Source organism: Cucumis sativus, chromosome 3 (assembly GCF_000004075.3).
Source record: "Cucumis sativus cultivar 9930 chromosome 3, Cucumber_9930_V3, whole genome shotgun sequence".
Taxonomy (NCBI): Eukaryota; Viridiplantae; Streptophyta; class Magnoliopsida; order Cucurbitales; family Cucurbitaceae; genus Cucumis; species Cucumis sativus.
The window spans coordinates 24824496-24840255 of record NC_026657.2 but is presented as its reverse complement, the minus strand read 5'-3'; the positions used below and the strand labels follow the sequence as shown (position 1 = coordinate 24840255).

Below are 15760 nucleotides of genomic sequence, written 5' to 3'. Positions count from 1 at the left end.
TCCTTTGTTCAATGTTTTGCCCAACTGGCAAGTGTTTTTCTGCAAGATAGTTAACTATACCAGTGAGCCAAGGCAAACTATCTTTTATTTGATATAAATATTCATTAGGAAATGCCTCAACAATAGGGATGTTGACTTTTTCATTCACTTTCTAGTCTAGAAGATGATCTGCAACCATATTTTCACATCCTTTTATGTCTTTCACATTAAAGTCAAATTCCTACTAGAGCAAAATCCATATAATTCGTCATGGTTTTTCATCTTTCTAAACAAACAAATATTTCAAAGTTGCACTAGAGAAAATGGAGATCTTCCGATGCACAAAAACGTTGGAAGATATATGAAAAAGCGTCGAGAAAGGATTTTTAGATGCATAAATTTGTGTCAAGATCAAAGTCGGGAAAAGATTTTTTGATGACAAAATATAGCAATCGGGAGATCCTTTGAAATCTCATGATGTCTTATTTAAGTGTTGAAAGATGTCAAACAATCTCCCGACGCTACATTTTGTGCGTCGAGAAATCCTCTTTTTTAAAAAAAAAATACTACAACCAAGAAGCCCAAACTAGAAAACTAATAGATAAATAGAAGAAAACGAGTGAAAAAATAGAAAAATTAGTAGAAACCCAAAAGAGTAACACACATATTTAATATTTTTTTCAATAAAAAAAGTAAAAACAAAAACTTACAGACGAGGGGCGGACGACGACTATGTTGGAAGGGCAGCGGCAGATGACAACGAAAAGGAGAAAAACACACCAAATAAGACCTTGGCAATAAAAAAAGAACATACCCATTTAGTACTTTTTTCTCAAACTCAAACCAAAACAAAGAAGATAAAAAAAAACACTTACCGACGAGGGGCAAACACAACTCACAAGGGTTGATGGCAACGGCAAGCAACAGACGGTGGACGGCAAGCGACGATGGATCTTAAGGGAGAGAGATGTCCAAGGAAAAAAGAGAAGAAATGAAAGAAAAGGAAGATGGGTGAGAGATTTTTTATGGTCTTTGGGTTTTAAAGGGGAATTCCCAACCCCATGCATAATGGCGTCGGAAAAAGTTTAATTTTTTTTATTAATTACTTTATACCGACGTTGCCTTATGTCGCGTCGAGATTGTAATCTTTTCCAATAGAACTTCTACAACATCAGAAGAAGCTTTTTCTTCTGACGTCTTTTATCTCGACGTCCATGTTGTGCGTCGAAAAATACATGTTTTCTTGTAGTGTTGCATGATCACCTTAGACCCAAGTCAATAGGGCCTAAATATATCAAATGCAAACACGACAAGTAGTTTTACTAGCATAATAAATAATAGCCCAAAACATGTCATCTCTACGTTGACTTAAGACAACACCTAATGCATAGTGACTAGCATCACGTATAATTTCAAAAGATTGACTCTAATTAGGTACAACAATAACCGATGTTGATAATAAAAAACTAAACATGCATCATATAAAAACAAATCTAGTTTTCTTTATAAGTCCTTGAAAAATATATAACATGCATCTTTAGAAAGTAAGAGGTATTTGAACTTAACTTGTATGAAATTTTGTGGGTGTAGTTCAAGTCTTAGAGAATCTTTGGTCATTTTTAAAAGTAGTCTTCTAGGATGTTTCATTAGGAGTTTAAGAAGTTCTCTTACTTGGAGGATTCTCTCTAAATTCTCTTGGTTTAATTTTTCTAACCCAAAATTAAGAAAAGTTTCACGGTTTATATAGTTTTCATGATGCAATGTGGGTTTGGCATAGGCTTGAATGATCTTTGGATCAAACGTATTAGATTTTGGGTTTGATTTCACATCTAGACCAAAAGAGGTTATTTTTGGGTTCTACTCAACTTGAGCTAAAATGTTGTATCTACCAATAGATTCATTCTAATGGCTATGACAAAGATGCATCTTAGCTAGTGAGCTCTATTTGATTACGTTTGATTTGTAATCATTTTGAAATGGAGGGATCCACAGCTAGATCTATAAACAACAAACACAATTTGATATCGAAGTTGAGGGTTTGCATCCTAAAATTACATGGGATCCACAAATATTGTTACTATTTACAGTTTGAGAAATATGAATTTGTCACAATTATTGTTACAATTAGCGATCAACTCTAAACAATTACAATAACCGTAAGAAACCAAATGATACCCTAAACCCTATCTTCTTCTTTTAGGTTTTATTAGATAAAAGAAAAGAAGAAGATTGAGAGAAGGAGACAGCCGATAAGAGACAAACACAGTGAGAGAAGAATTGAAGAAGAAGTCCATTGTATCCTCATTTGTTTTGGTCAAAGGTTGTGGCAAATTCTTTGGTGAATTGAAGAACTGGGTGATTCTTATCGTATGTCATCACTGCCTTGTTCAATCTGAAAAATTTTGAGAGATTTTGACCCAAAGAAATTTTGTCTGGTTTCATGATTTCTTGCCGGAGCTGATTGAACTATGACTCTCTTTCGTGATTTTGAAAATTGAATTAAAATTCTGTGAAATTGCCAATAAGGAAAAGAGGAAGAGGAAGATGAACAGGTGAATCATCCCGTTATTGAAAACTTTTCTAATCTTTATATTCTTTGAAGAATTTTTATGTAGCATATGTTGTTTCAATTACAGTGTATTTTGGGTTTAATTGAACAATTGTATTTTTCATATTAGATAGAAACATTTGAGGAATTCTTTTATTTATTTATTTTTTAAAATTTTATACTTTACTATTCTAACAATTTAAAATTATTTTTGCTATTTTTTGAAAGTAAAACTTATAATTTGCTATAATGGTTGCGAACCCAGCTTAAGATTGCTATTATCATTACATTCGGAGAGAAAGTTTTGTTGTTTTGTTGTGTATTATTTTGGGGGCTTTCCATAATTCGGGCCCAGGTTTGCAAACTGAGGCCCAATGCTAAGAAGCAGATAATGAAACAAATTGGACCGTCTTTGTTTCCCTTTACATTTTTATAAGCTCAAAGAAAAAGCTTATTATATTATAACTCTTAAAAAGGAAGAAAAAAAGAACTAACAAGTCCTTATAAACAGAACATTTAACTATTAGGTATCCACTCTTAACATGTATCCTATTCCACCTACCTTAGTACAAAAAGAAAAAAAAAACCCGAAAATCAAAAATTCAAATAACAATAGATGCTAGAGACTAGACGATAAAGTTATAAAATTTAAATGAAAAATGACTAAGATGGTGTGCATCACATTCTTTTTTGAAAAATTGTAAAAAACGATAAATTTGACCAAATATTTACAAAATATAACATTAATTTATCTTACTATATTTGAAAATACCCCTTCTTGTTTTAGTCGAATTAGTATCCAAATCACTGAAAACTTGGACGATATCCTTCTAACGTTCATTATTATTCAACAATATAGTACGTGATAAATAAGATAAGTTTAGAGCAAAAGATTGTGAATTTGACATTAGTTTAGGAAACATTTCATCATATGAAAGAATCAATAAAAAGATAAAATTTAGAATTATTAAAGAAAATAAAACACAGAACATTTTTGACATCACCAATAAATAGAGATATGGTTTTTGGATCATGTACCTAATAACATAACACAAACACTTGAATTATATCAATTGTCAGATCAAATTTACTAAAATGAATAATTAAAAAAAAAAAAAGAGAAGAAGAAAATAATAATAAAAAAAAAAAGAAAATGTGGGTCCCATTCAAATGGGGCTCCACATATGATGCACGTGCGACATGTGCAACCACTACTTACTGTTTCTTTCTCTCTTGGTTAGGTTGTCTAAGGTGAAGCATAAATGCATGTGGAAGCACTCCATCCCTCTCTCCATTCATTCTCACATTCATCTCCAAAATCAACATAACTTATATCCTACTAAAATCCTCCCTATATTTTTTTTATATTTTACTCCCCTATTTTTACAAAAAAAATCGAAAGTTTAAGACACTTAAGGAAAATTAGAAAAGCATGAATGGTTTAGATTTAAGATGTAATTAACTTAAGGGTTACGTTCTCTCTCTTCAATGATAGGAAAAGAGGTACATAGCTAAGAAGCTGCTATTTCACATGGGTATGTTCTAATTGAACAGTAGTAGTGTTTTTGCATTACTTTTTGGGCATTTAAGAGAAAAAAGAAGAAGGAAAAAAAGTGGATATGAATGAATGTATTAAATTCACTTATTTCTCTATCTATTTTTAGTGTAGGAATTTTGGGGTAGCTTCACATGTGGCCATGTGAATTTTGGCAGATTAACAAAAAGAAAAGCAAAAAATTAAAATGAAAAGATTGTTTGTGTAATAGAAAATTGGCAGTTGGTGGGATCAATCAGACCATGATTGGAATAGTGCATTTAATTTGATACTATTTTTTTTCCCACCTTTGTTCCCTACTTCTATAATTAATATTTATCTCATCATCTTTATTCAGTTACGTAAATTTTAAATAAGGGTAAGTTGCAATTGACATTTATGTAACATTATCAGAAAAATTGCTTGAAGATAAAAAGAATATGTCCTGCAAAAGAGAAAACTTACACATCCTTGTAAGGTTTGTTCACACGCTTTGATACTTAAGTTAGAGTATGAAAGTTAAAAAGTTTGAGAGGACTTATGTTACCTTATGAAGTTGTAATTATGTGTATTTATAGAGAAGGTTGCTCTAGGTTGAGGATAATTAATTAGATAATCTACTAGACCTAGGGAGGAGCTTGATTTCCTATTTGGTTAGGGTCGACCTTGGCCATCTTGTTTGGTTCATATCTTAGGCCTAAAATTATCTTTTGAGTTGGGTCATGAATAAAGCATGTTCTGTTAGGCGTTTGGAAGGACCTCAACGTTGATCTTAGTCGAGGTCGAGCCTATAGTCACCCCAAACTAGCTTTCTCTTCTTTAACTCATTTTGGTCTTTTAGGTGCTACTTTCCATTTGTATTATGCTTTCTCTTGACTTTATAATTCCTATTTGTGATAAATATCCATTGAACCATTCAATCTAAAAATCACCCATAACAATACAAAAAATGAAAAAATAAGACATAAAAATTGTAAAATAAACCAAAATTGAAAATAGAAGGACAAAAAATGAACCTTTTGAAAGTATAGGAATCAAAATGAACCAAACTTGAAGTACGTATGTATGCATGAGCTCATTGATTGTCACACCAAAGGATATCGAATCCTCTGTTGGATCAAATAAATTTTGTACCTACTGTTGTGTTTCTTAGATAAAATGATTATAACATCGAAGCAATTAACGAGGGTTGGTTTAGTGATTTGCAAGAAATTGAAATTGCATGAAAATAAAGAGCACAGGAGGTAAATTGTAGGCAATAAAAGATAAGAGAGTGGTGTGAAATTATTATTAAAAAGACCTAGCTTAGGTTTATTTCTAAATTTCATCAGTTAGCTTAATTGATCAAAGAATTCTAGATTACACTTCTTGCACAAGTGATCTAGCCAAATTGATTAGTAATGCTAATAAACTATCCTGATTAACTAGACTAGTCGACGTGAGTGGATGAATGCGATAACTTGTAGAAATTTAAGTTATTGTAGCCTTTTAGGTAGAATAATGGAACCAAAACGCAAGATAATGTGTAAAAATGCATAGAAAATTCATAAATATAAGAAAATGCAATTTTCATAAGTCTCCATGTCTGTTTTACCCTGTTTCCAGTTTTTTATTGCCGCGGGTTTATGAAGAAAAGAAGAAAGACAGTAAATCGCAGAAGAGTGTGTGCTATAAAATAAGAAGCTTATTTGGCGACTAAACATCTCTAGGTGAGGAACCACATCAACACGCGATAAATATTCACTAACAAACAAGAATGGTAGTTTGAGTTGATATGACTTGACAAGGTTGTAATCGACACTGACATGCACAAAAAAATCGAAGTTTTTTTTCGCATAAAGTAGTCTATATAAAGCTTCCACTTCAACCAAAAAGAGGGGTCCAGACATCTGAATGGATCGGTCAAGCGCTGGCTGGAATGGGCCAAAACCTAAAGAGCTCCATTGGAGCTCGTGAAAAAGACTAGTTTTTCCGTCTTTTGTAAAAGTTCGTTGTTTTCTTCAGTCAACTATAAGTGAGAGCTTAAAGATGATTAAAGAAAGATTCCATTACCTTCTTCCTCTCACTTGTAATATCTTTCACATCTTTATTTTCCATTTTTGTATTTCACTGCAAATGTATCATTCTCTACATTGTACAATGACCGAAGGCCTATATCCTTCAATACGTTGCATGTGTATCCCCTTTTAATCTGTCATTCATTTACTGTTTATTTATCAAAGTGTTATAAGTAGTCTAGGCTTGTGATTAATAAGTTCTTGATAAGAAGTTTAACTTATAAGGTTTATAGCATTAGTTGAGCTTTACTCCATCTCTTTGCAGCACTTACCAACTACTCGAGAGAGCAAGTAGCAAGGACATAGCTAACACATGCAAGAGGGAGTTTGGAGACAAACTCCACCTTGGAGATTAAACCTCCATCATTTGTGTCCCAAAGGGAGAAGTGTAGTGATTTGGCGCCGAGAGGTTGTCCCCCTTAAAAGAGAGGTAATATGAGTCTTATAAGTAACAACTTCTAGATAGCAATTGCTTAATGACGTTTTATCATTTGCATATCGAGAGGTGAGCAAGCATGGTGTTTAAGGCACTGAGAGATGCTCGCCTTAATTAGAATCTAGTTAACTGATATCTATCGCATCAAATTTTGCCACATGGCTTAATCTCCTAGCAATGCAGAGACATTCCTTCACTTTTCCTTAATTACAAGTTAGTTCACATCTTTGTCTTTCCATCATTTTTATCACCTTTTACAGAATCTCTAGTGTAGATAATAGAATTAGCTCTTAAGCACACATTTACTTTATACTGTATAAATAGATACTTTAAATCGCTAAGATTTGGTATCAATTCCCTATGTTCGACCTTGGGCTTCCCAGAAAACCTATCGTTTTGCTTATATTTAGGCAAGCGATAGGAGAACTTGTAGTACATGTTTATCATTTGAGTTAGCACACATGAATAGAATTTCACCTTTTATCACATAACCTTATTTAGCCTTCTACTAGTCGCTCAATTAGAGCCTTAACATGACATATCTATGAGCAATTGCATACGTATATAATCCAACAAGCAGATTGCATGCTAATCACTTGTACAAATTGTGTTTTAAGTTTTAAGGATTATGCTAAGATCTAAATCTAACTAAAAAGGCCCTACTTAGAAACCTAATTTTTTGGGGCTTGCCTCAAGACATGGTTGTTGACACACAACCGTCCATTATCTTCTTCCCGTAAGAAGACTTGAGCTTATACGAAGCTTTTACTGGTTTAACGAATCCTACCCTCAACAATCCTTTCGACTGTATCTGAAGTTCAATTAACTCCGGCGGTGCCACACGACAAACATTCTTCATAGGCAATTCTAACATGGACAAACTATCAAGCATCTCATCACAATATTCTTCTATGACACACCTTATGTCTTCTCGAACTATTTCCCCTAGCTACTGGTCGGCCCAGGCAGGATGTCCCTGAACAGTATTTCATCTCAAACACGACCCTCTCTCAGTTGCATGGCTGAGATCATTCTCAATCCTTTGGGTTAGCAAAGGTCTGTCTGCACAACGGTGGGGATAGACCCAATGATTACCAGAGATTTGGTCGAAGGCGTTAGGATCACTTGATGTTCGAGGAGGAATTCCATTTCGAGTACTACATCAAAGGCATCCATACCTACAACCATGAAGTCAACAGGACCGCTCCATCCTTTCGACTGTATCACTGCTCGTTTCACTAATTCAACGACGGGTTAAACTTTTCCAATGAAGGTTAAGTCGTCTAACTTCTACCACCATTATGAAATTTTGGGTTGCACTAGAGTCAACCATAGTGCTCTTTGCGTGCTTTCGATTGATCCAAGAGTCAACATATATTAGACTCCATTTCATACGTCTACTTGTCTCCCTCACTTTCATATGAAGAGATGACACAAATCTTATGGCCCCCACTCTAATATTTTTAACTTCCTCCACTTGCCCAACTTCCTTCTCTGGTTGACTCGACTTGTCATCTGAGTCTGAAGTTAAAGAGGCTTGAAAGGCATAAAAGGTCGTTCTATTCGAGCATTCTTTAGTCTGATGTGATCCATCACATATGTAGCAACTGAAGGGACGATTTGGCGTCCTTGAACTATCACGTCTTCGCCAGGTGACTCCCGTATTGGATTGGAAAGGCTTACGGTCTCTACCAGGACTTCTGTCTTCACTGACAACCGTAGGGAAATTTGGTTGGTTGTTTCTATTTCTTCTAGGTGAAGAACTTTGGTGACGTCTCGAATCTTGAGAGTCACTAGACAGATCGAACAAGCATTCAAATGTTGCATAGGCTGATGTGAGGTCTTGAACTCTCTACTCATATAGCTTAATCCTTGCCCATGACTTTAACCCTTCAACAAAACTAAAGATTTTGTCATTTTCGGTCATATCGGATATGTCTAACATCAACCTTGCGAATTGCTTCACATACTCATGAATGGTTCTAGTGTGTTTTAATTTTCGTAGTTTTCGTCGAGCCAGAATTTCGACATTCTCGGAGAAAAACTGCGAGCAGAGTTCTTCCTTTAAGTTGTCCCAAGTGTCTATTACGTCCTTCCTAAATGTCAACATACCGAGATCTCCACCATAACTTTGCATCTTCAGATAGATGCATGGTCGTCAATGCCACTTTGTCTTCTTCCGTAATGGTGTCCATGGCCTTGAAATACTGCTCAATATCAAAGATAAAGTTTGCCCATGTCTTTGCTTCTCTTGCCCCATAGAAGGGCTTGGATTCTGGGATCTTTATCTTGCCAACTATAATTGCTCCTCTAGTCGGAGCTTGATTTGCCAATGCTCGCATTGTAAAGTTCACCTCTGCGATTTCATTCCTAACAACATCCAGGGTGGCTAAAAAATCTTATGTCATGTCGTTTATTATTTCCATCATATTTTAATGAGAGTTATCTATCTCAATAACTCATTCTTCCATCTAGGCATCATATCCCGATGAACTATCCCCACACTCGTAGGTAACATTTCCAGTTCTCATAACTCGTGACTCTATAGTGTCAATTCTAATTAACAAATCTTGTATGGGTAATCCGTTCAGAAGACTGGACACCGAATCAATGGCATTGGCTTTTTTAAAAAATCTATTAAGTCGAGTTTTTAAGGGGTTGATGGAATCAGGAACTTCCTTCAAATAGAGCATCTGCTCTTTGATTTCCACCAATAGTTCATTATAGGTCTTGCCCGTCTGTTTCGCAGTTGACATCTTTTTGCTCATCTGTCAATTAACCAATTTGTCTCTGATACCACTTGTCACAATTGTAGCGTTTCAACCTCGGGACGACAATTCTGCAACACTTGTTCTAACTCGATGAACAAATCGGTCGATCAAAATCTGAAAGTCGTAGACAAAGTGGACGTATGATGTAAGCTTCCTTTGTGTTCTTAAAAAATTTGTTTATAAAACGCGAGAAAGAAAGAAATACATTGAAATCAACGTTACAATATGCATTAAAGACAATCAGTTGCAAGGGAAAGAGTTTGCTTACAAAGAGTACGATAATGCTTGGGCGGGGATTCAACTGGTATGCTTTCTCTATAGTACATTTTGAACATTCAGCTCTGGTAGGCTTGCATATGAAAATGTCTAAACACCAAACCCAAGCTTTATGACTTAAAATGGAAAGCAACTACCTAAACTAGATATAAGGCATAAATATAAGATAAATTGGGGGTATTTGGAGCATACGGCCATAGGCAAACACGCCTTGGACAAGTATGATTTTGACACTTAGCACCCTTAGAAATTTAAGATAATTCATATAATTTTGGGTGATCAAGTCAATCAAACAACAATTAATTTCAAAAGCACGAAAGAAAATTTGCCTAAAGATTGAATTAAAAAGCAATTAACACATGAATTCTCGAGAAAAATATGAGCCGATCATCTTCTTCAAAGTAGCTCCAAAGAATTTGATAAAAAAGAGTGACATTTCTTAAAAGAAAATTGAGATAATTTTATTTATTTTGTAAAGAGAAAAGACAAGTGGAGCTTGTCACTGGCACTATGAAACTTTAAGAGCCATACACTTACATTTACACACAAAACAATGCATAACCTCAAATGAGTGTTAGAGGAAAATGGCATACCTAAATAGTTTATCATGTTGACAGATTAAGTAGAATAAGTAAGTAATCCACTCTATGCTTAACTGAGCTAGATAGTATATGTACTAACTTATGTATCGAAGTGTACTTAACTCAACAACAGATCAGTACAAATACTTTCACTCAACGTTAGTTCAAGGGACAGAAATGAAATTTGTAGAGAGAGAAGATGTGGAATAGGATTTAGGGATGGGGTGTCCTACAATAAAGATTTGGTGTGGCTCATATGTGAATTAGGATGGGCAGTGAAGAAGAGGAAGAAGAAGATTATTATTATTATTAAGAGGTGTTTTGTCCTTATTTTGGTGTTTGTGTTTATGCTATTCTTATAACATGGGAAGATTCCCTCTTTGCAATCCATCTTTTCATCCCAACAGTGTTTTGTTCAGTGGGTTTTATGGCTAACCATTCAATCCAATCACACCTTCTTAACAATATCCTCTTCATTTCCAAATTAATTATCTCACCCTTTTTTTTTTTCTTTTAAGAAAAAAAGATGACAAATGATTTGTGCAATCAAAGAAACCAAATCAATTACCCATGATAATAGTTTATGGGTTTACTTTTTACATGAAATGTCCAACTTTTTGTAGATAAAAGTTATTTTATTTGTATAAATTTGGTGTAACCTATGGTTCAATTTTATGAATCTTTGTCATGCTTAGCTTAGGATTTACCCTTTCAATTTTAATTCCTAAAGTTGAGAGTTTCAAGAAGATTTAGTGAAAGCCTAAAATCATTGATCATGTAGTCTTGGGTTTCACACCCTTTGCAAAATAATATAGCATCCAACCCAAATTCAAAGTGGCTTTAAACTATAAATTAATTAAATTCACAACTTTTCTTTTTCTTTTTTCTTTCTCTTTTAATAAAGCTCTTACACAATGTCAAATAATAATAATATTGTTATTTCATATAATGTTAGATTGAAGTTAACTCAATTATTTAAACATTTTTTCCTTAAATGATTAGAAACTTTGAGAAATTACTTAAATATTCATGAACTGTAGGGAAAACTCACAAATTAGTTTATTAATAAATAGAGTCTAGAGGAATATGAGTTTATTTATGTATCCAAATTGCTATAAAAACTCCTTTTCTTTTTCTTTTAATCATATTTAAGGATCATACATTTACTTTACAAATCATAAAACCTAAACCACCAAATTTAAGATGATCTAATGAATTTAATGCCTAATGAAACTTAAATTTAATTATGTAACAAGTAGATATGAAGTTCTAAAAATGTTGGCATATGTAAAAATTAGGGTTATATTGAACTCGAAATTGAAATTCTGAATTAGATAAGTAATTTGATGAAAAATTAAAGGCATTGCAAAGCATAGGTGGATCATTTTCTCTTCAGAATCATACTATGTAATGATATTTTGTTATACATGTTCTTGGGGTAGCTAGGAGTTTTTTTTTCTTCCTTGTTTGGGGATAATATATATAGCTAAAAAGGGTGGAATGGAAGAAAAGAAAATCACATTAGGATGAGTCACACATCAAGTTGACTATCTTCCTCAAATCTGCTTATGTAAAATTAATAAGAAAAAAGTTGAAGAAAAAATGATGTGTTCATGGGAAGGAGGAGGAGCAATAATAGTAAAGAGATAGAGCACATAATTCTCTTCCATGTTTAATGTCGGAGAAACTTTCAAATAAATCCAAATCCCTCTTCGTCATTATTTGCAGATTTAACAGCTCACTTACAACCCCCCATCAAAAAAAATTCAGTTCCATAGCTTGATTCCATCATTTCTTTTTTTATGTAATTCCATTTATATATTTAAATTCACTCTCCATCTTACTCAAATTCTTCCCACTACCAGAAACCTCACTTTCTCTCTCTTTTTTTCTCTCTTTTCTTTTGATTTTTCTGAAAATGGTGGAAATCTGAGAGAAATTAAGAAGTGGGTATGCCGAAAAAGAGGATGAAGTCGATAACCCAGATTTTGTTTTGTGTGTTTTTATACTGTTGTATTGGTTTTTACACTCACTGCTCTGCTTCTGGGTTTAGTGAAGAAGCTTTGGCTTTGGTTTCCATTAAATCAGGGCTTGTTGATCCATTGAAATGGCTCAGAGATTGGAAGTTGGACGATGGAAATGACATGTTTGCAAAGCATTGTAATTGGACTGGAGTTTTTTGCAACTCAGAAGGAGCTGTTGAGAAACTAAGCCTTCCTCGTATGAATCTCAGCGGCATTTTGTCCGACGACTTACAGAAATTAACGAAGCTTACTTCTCTTGACTTGAGTTGCAATGGGTTTTCGTCTTCTTTGCCAAAATCTATTGGCAATCTCACTTCCTTGAAGAGTTTTGATGTGAGTCAAAACTATTTCGTCGGTGAAATTCCGGTGGGGTTTGGAGGAGTGGTTGGATTGACGAATTTCAATGCTTCAAGCAACAATTTCTCTGGTTTAATCCCTGAAGATCTTGGAAATGCAACTTCAATGGAGATTTTGGATCTCCGGGGGAGTTTTCTTGAAGGGTCAATTCCTATATCTTTCAAGAACTTGCAGAAGTTGAAGTTTCTTGGACTTTCTGGGAACAATCTGACCGGTCGAATCCCGGCCGAGATCGGTCAGATGTCATCGTTAGAGACTGTTATTATTGGATACAATGAGTTTGAAGGAGGGATTCCATCAGAATTTGGAAATCTCACTAATCTGAAGTATCTCGATTTGGCTGTGGGTAATCTTGGTGGTGGGATTCCTACTGAGCTTGGGAGGCTTAAAGAACTTGAGACATTGTTCCTTTATAAGAACGGATTGGAAGATCAAATTCCGTCATCGATTGGCAATGCTACTTCACTAGTGTTTCTTGATCTCTCAGACAACAAGTTAACAGGGGAGGTTCCAGCTGAGGTTGCTGAATTGAAGAACTTGCAGCTGCTGAATTTGATGTGCAACAAGCTATCTGGTGAAGTGCCTCCTGGAATTGGAGGGCTGACAAAATTGCAGGTTCTAGAGCTTTGGAACAACTCTTTTTCAGGCCAATTGCCTGCCGATCTCGGCAAGAACTCGGAGTTGGTATGGTTGGATGTTTCATCCAATTCCTTCTCTGGTCCAATTCCTGCTTCTTTATGTAATAGAGGCAATCTAACCAAGCTCATCCTCTTCAACAATGCCTTTTCGGGTTCGATTCCAATTGGATTGTCATCGTGTTACTCACTCGTTCGTGTTCGAATGCAGAACAATCTGCTATCTGGTACAATTCCAGTTGGTTTTGGAAAGCTTGGGAAACTCCAGAGGCTAGAATTAGCCAACAACAGTCTTTTTGGTAGTATCCCAAGTGATATTTCGTCTTCCAAGTCCCTTTCTTTTATTGATCTCTCTGAAAATGACCTCCATTCTTCTCTTCCTCCCTCAATTCTCTCCATTCCAAATCTTCAAACTTTTATAGTCTCTGACAATAACTTAGATGGTGAAATTCCAGATCAATTTCAGGAATGTCCTGCACTTTCCCTTCTTGATCTATCTTCAAACAATTTCACAGGAAGCATTCCAGAAAGCATTGCTTCATGTGAGAGATTGGTAAATCTGAATCTTAGAAACAATAAGTTAACTGGAGAAATCCCAAAACAGATTGCAAATATGCCATCATTGTCTGTCCTGGATCTATCAAATAACTCTCTTACTGGTAGAATACCCGATAATTTCGGTATATCTCCTGCACTTGAATCGCTTAATGTGTCATACAATAAGCTCGAGGGTCCAGTGCCATTAAATGGTGTGTTAAGAACAATCAATCCGAGTGATCTTCAAGGCAATGCTGGTCTATGTGGAGCTGTCCTACCTCCATGTTCACCAAATTCAGCATATTCATCAGGGCATGGGAACTCGCACACGTCACACATTATCGCCGGTTGGGTCATTGGAATATCTGGATTGTTAGCAATTTGTATCACTCTTTTTGGTGTTCGATCATTGTACAAGAGATGGTACTCAAGTGGAAGTTGCTTTGAAGGGAGATATGAAATGGGTGGTGGAGATTGGCCATGGAGATTGATGGCGTTCCAAAGGCTTGGATTCGCAAGCAGTGACATTTTGACTTGCATCAAGGAATCAAATGTAATTGGAATGGGAGCAACTGGGATTGTGTATAAAGCTGAAATGCCACAACTAAAGACAGTTGTGGCAGTTAAAAAGTTGTGGAGATCACAACCAGATCTTGAAATTGGAAGTTGTGAAGGTTTAGTAGGAGAAGTGAATTTGCTGGGAAAGTTAAGGCACAGGAACATAGTTCGTTTACTCGGATTTATGCACAACGATGTCGATGTCATGATCATCTATGAGTTTATGCAAAATGGAAGCCTTGGAGAAGCCTTACATGGCAAACAAGCAGGGAGGCTGCTTGTAGACTGGGTTTCAAGATACAACATAGCAATTGGAGTTGCACAAGGTTTAGCTTATCTTCATCACGATTGCAACCCACCCATCATTCATCGTGACGTTAAGCCAAATAATATACTTCTCGATTCAAATCTCGAAGCACGGTTAGCTGATTTTGGTTTGGCACGGATGATGGCTCGAAAGAACGAGACGGTTTCAATGGTAGCCGGATCCTACGGATACATTGCCCCAGGTAAGTTTCGTTTTTCAACATTTCTTATTAACAAATGAAGCCAGGTAGAAGTTAACTCTAAAATTAACCATTTTGCAGAATATGGATACACTTTAAAGGTGGATGAAAAGATTGACATTTACAGCTATGGCGTCGTTCTTTTAGAGCTACTAACAGGGAAGAAGCCATTAGATCCAGAGTTCGGAGAATCTGTGGACATTGTTGAATGGATAAAAAGGAAAGTTAAGGACAATAGGCCTTTAGAAGAAGCATTAGATCCCAATCTGGGAAACTTCAAGCATGTTCAAGAAGAAATGCTGTTTGTTCTTAGAATAGCACTCCTCTGCACAGCAAAGCATCCGAAAGACAGACCTTCCATGAGAGATATAATAACAATGCTTGGAGAAGCAAAACCAAGGAGAAAAAGCAACAGTGGGAATGAAGGATTTGGAACTAACAAAGAGAAGCCAGTTTTCAGCACTTCACCTGTAAATGGCCTTCTTTAGGAAAAGGAAACGATGGAGTTCTCTACTGAATTGGCCTTAAAATTCCAGCCCCCCATTTTGATCCTTTTGCATTCATCATTGTAAGTAGGATTGATCCACTTTTTTTACACTGTTTCTTAATTAATTGTAATGATTGGCTCATAATTTGCTGGGTGTGTGTACAAGAGCAGATAATGTATAGTATAAATTGCATATCTGCCATTAGAATTGTTAATTCTTTTTTACCTTTCATGGACAAAACCAGAAATCTTGGGGGTAGCAAATATAAACTGAAAATGGAAAGGCTTGTATAACAAATATCATTTGAAGTTCCAATCAATAATTATATAAGAGCAATACAAGCATTATTGTAATCCTTTTTTTTCCTTGTTGAAATTCCAAAAATTCCCCTGTTTAAACACACATAAACACATCACCATCTCCCATCTCCCATCTCCATTGAGTGAGAAGAAAACTAAAACAGGGAATATTAC

At 35.2% G+C, this 15760-nt stretch overlaps 1 protein-coding gene across 1 annotated transcript; it reads left to right on the top strand.

Moving 5' to 3' along the window:
- The first annotated feature begins 11717 nt into the window (after positions 1 to 11717).
- On the top strand, positions 11718 to 15640 carry LOC101222597 (MDIS1-interacting receptor like kinase 1). Its single transcript, XM_004152017.3, has 2 exons — positions 11718 to 14802; positions 14881 to 15640. Exons 1-2 carry the CDS (start codon positions 12135 to 12137, stop codon positions 15285 to 15287), a joined length of 3075 nt encoding a protein of 1024 aa, XP_004152065.1. The 5' UTR covers positions 11718 to 12134; the 3' UTR covers positions 15288 to 15640.
- The last annotated feature ends 120 nt before the right edge of the window (positions 15641 to 15760 follow it).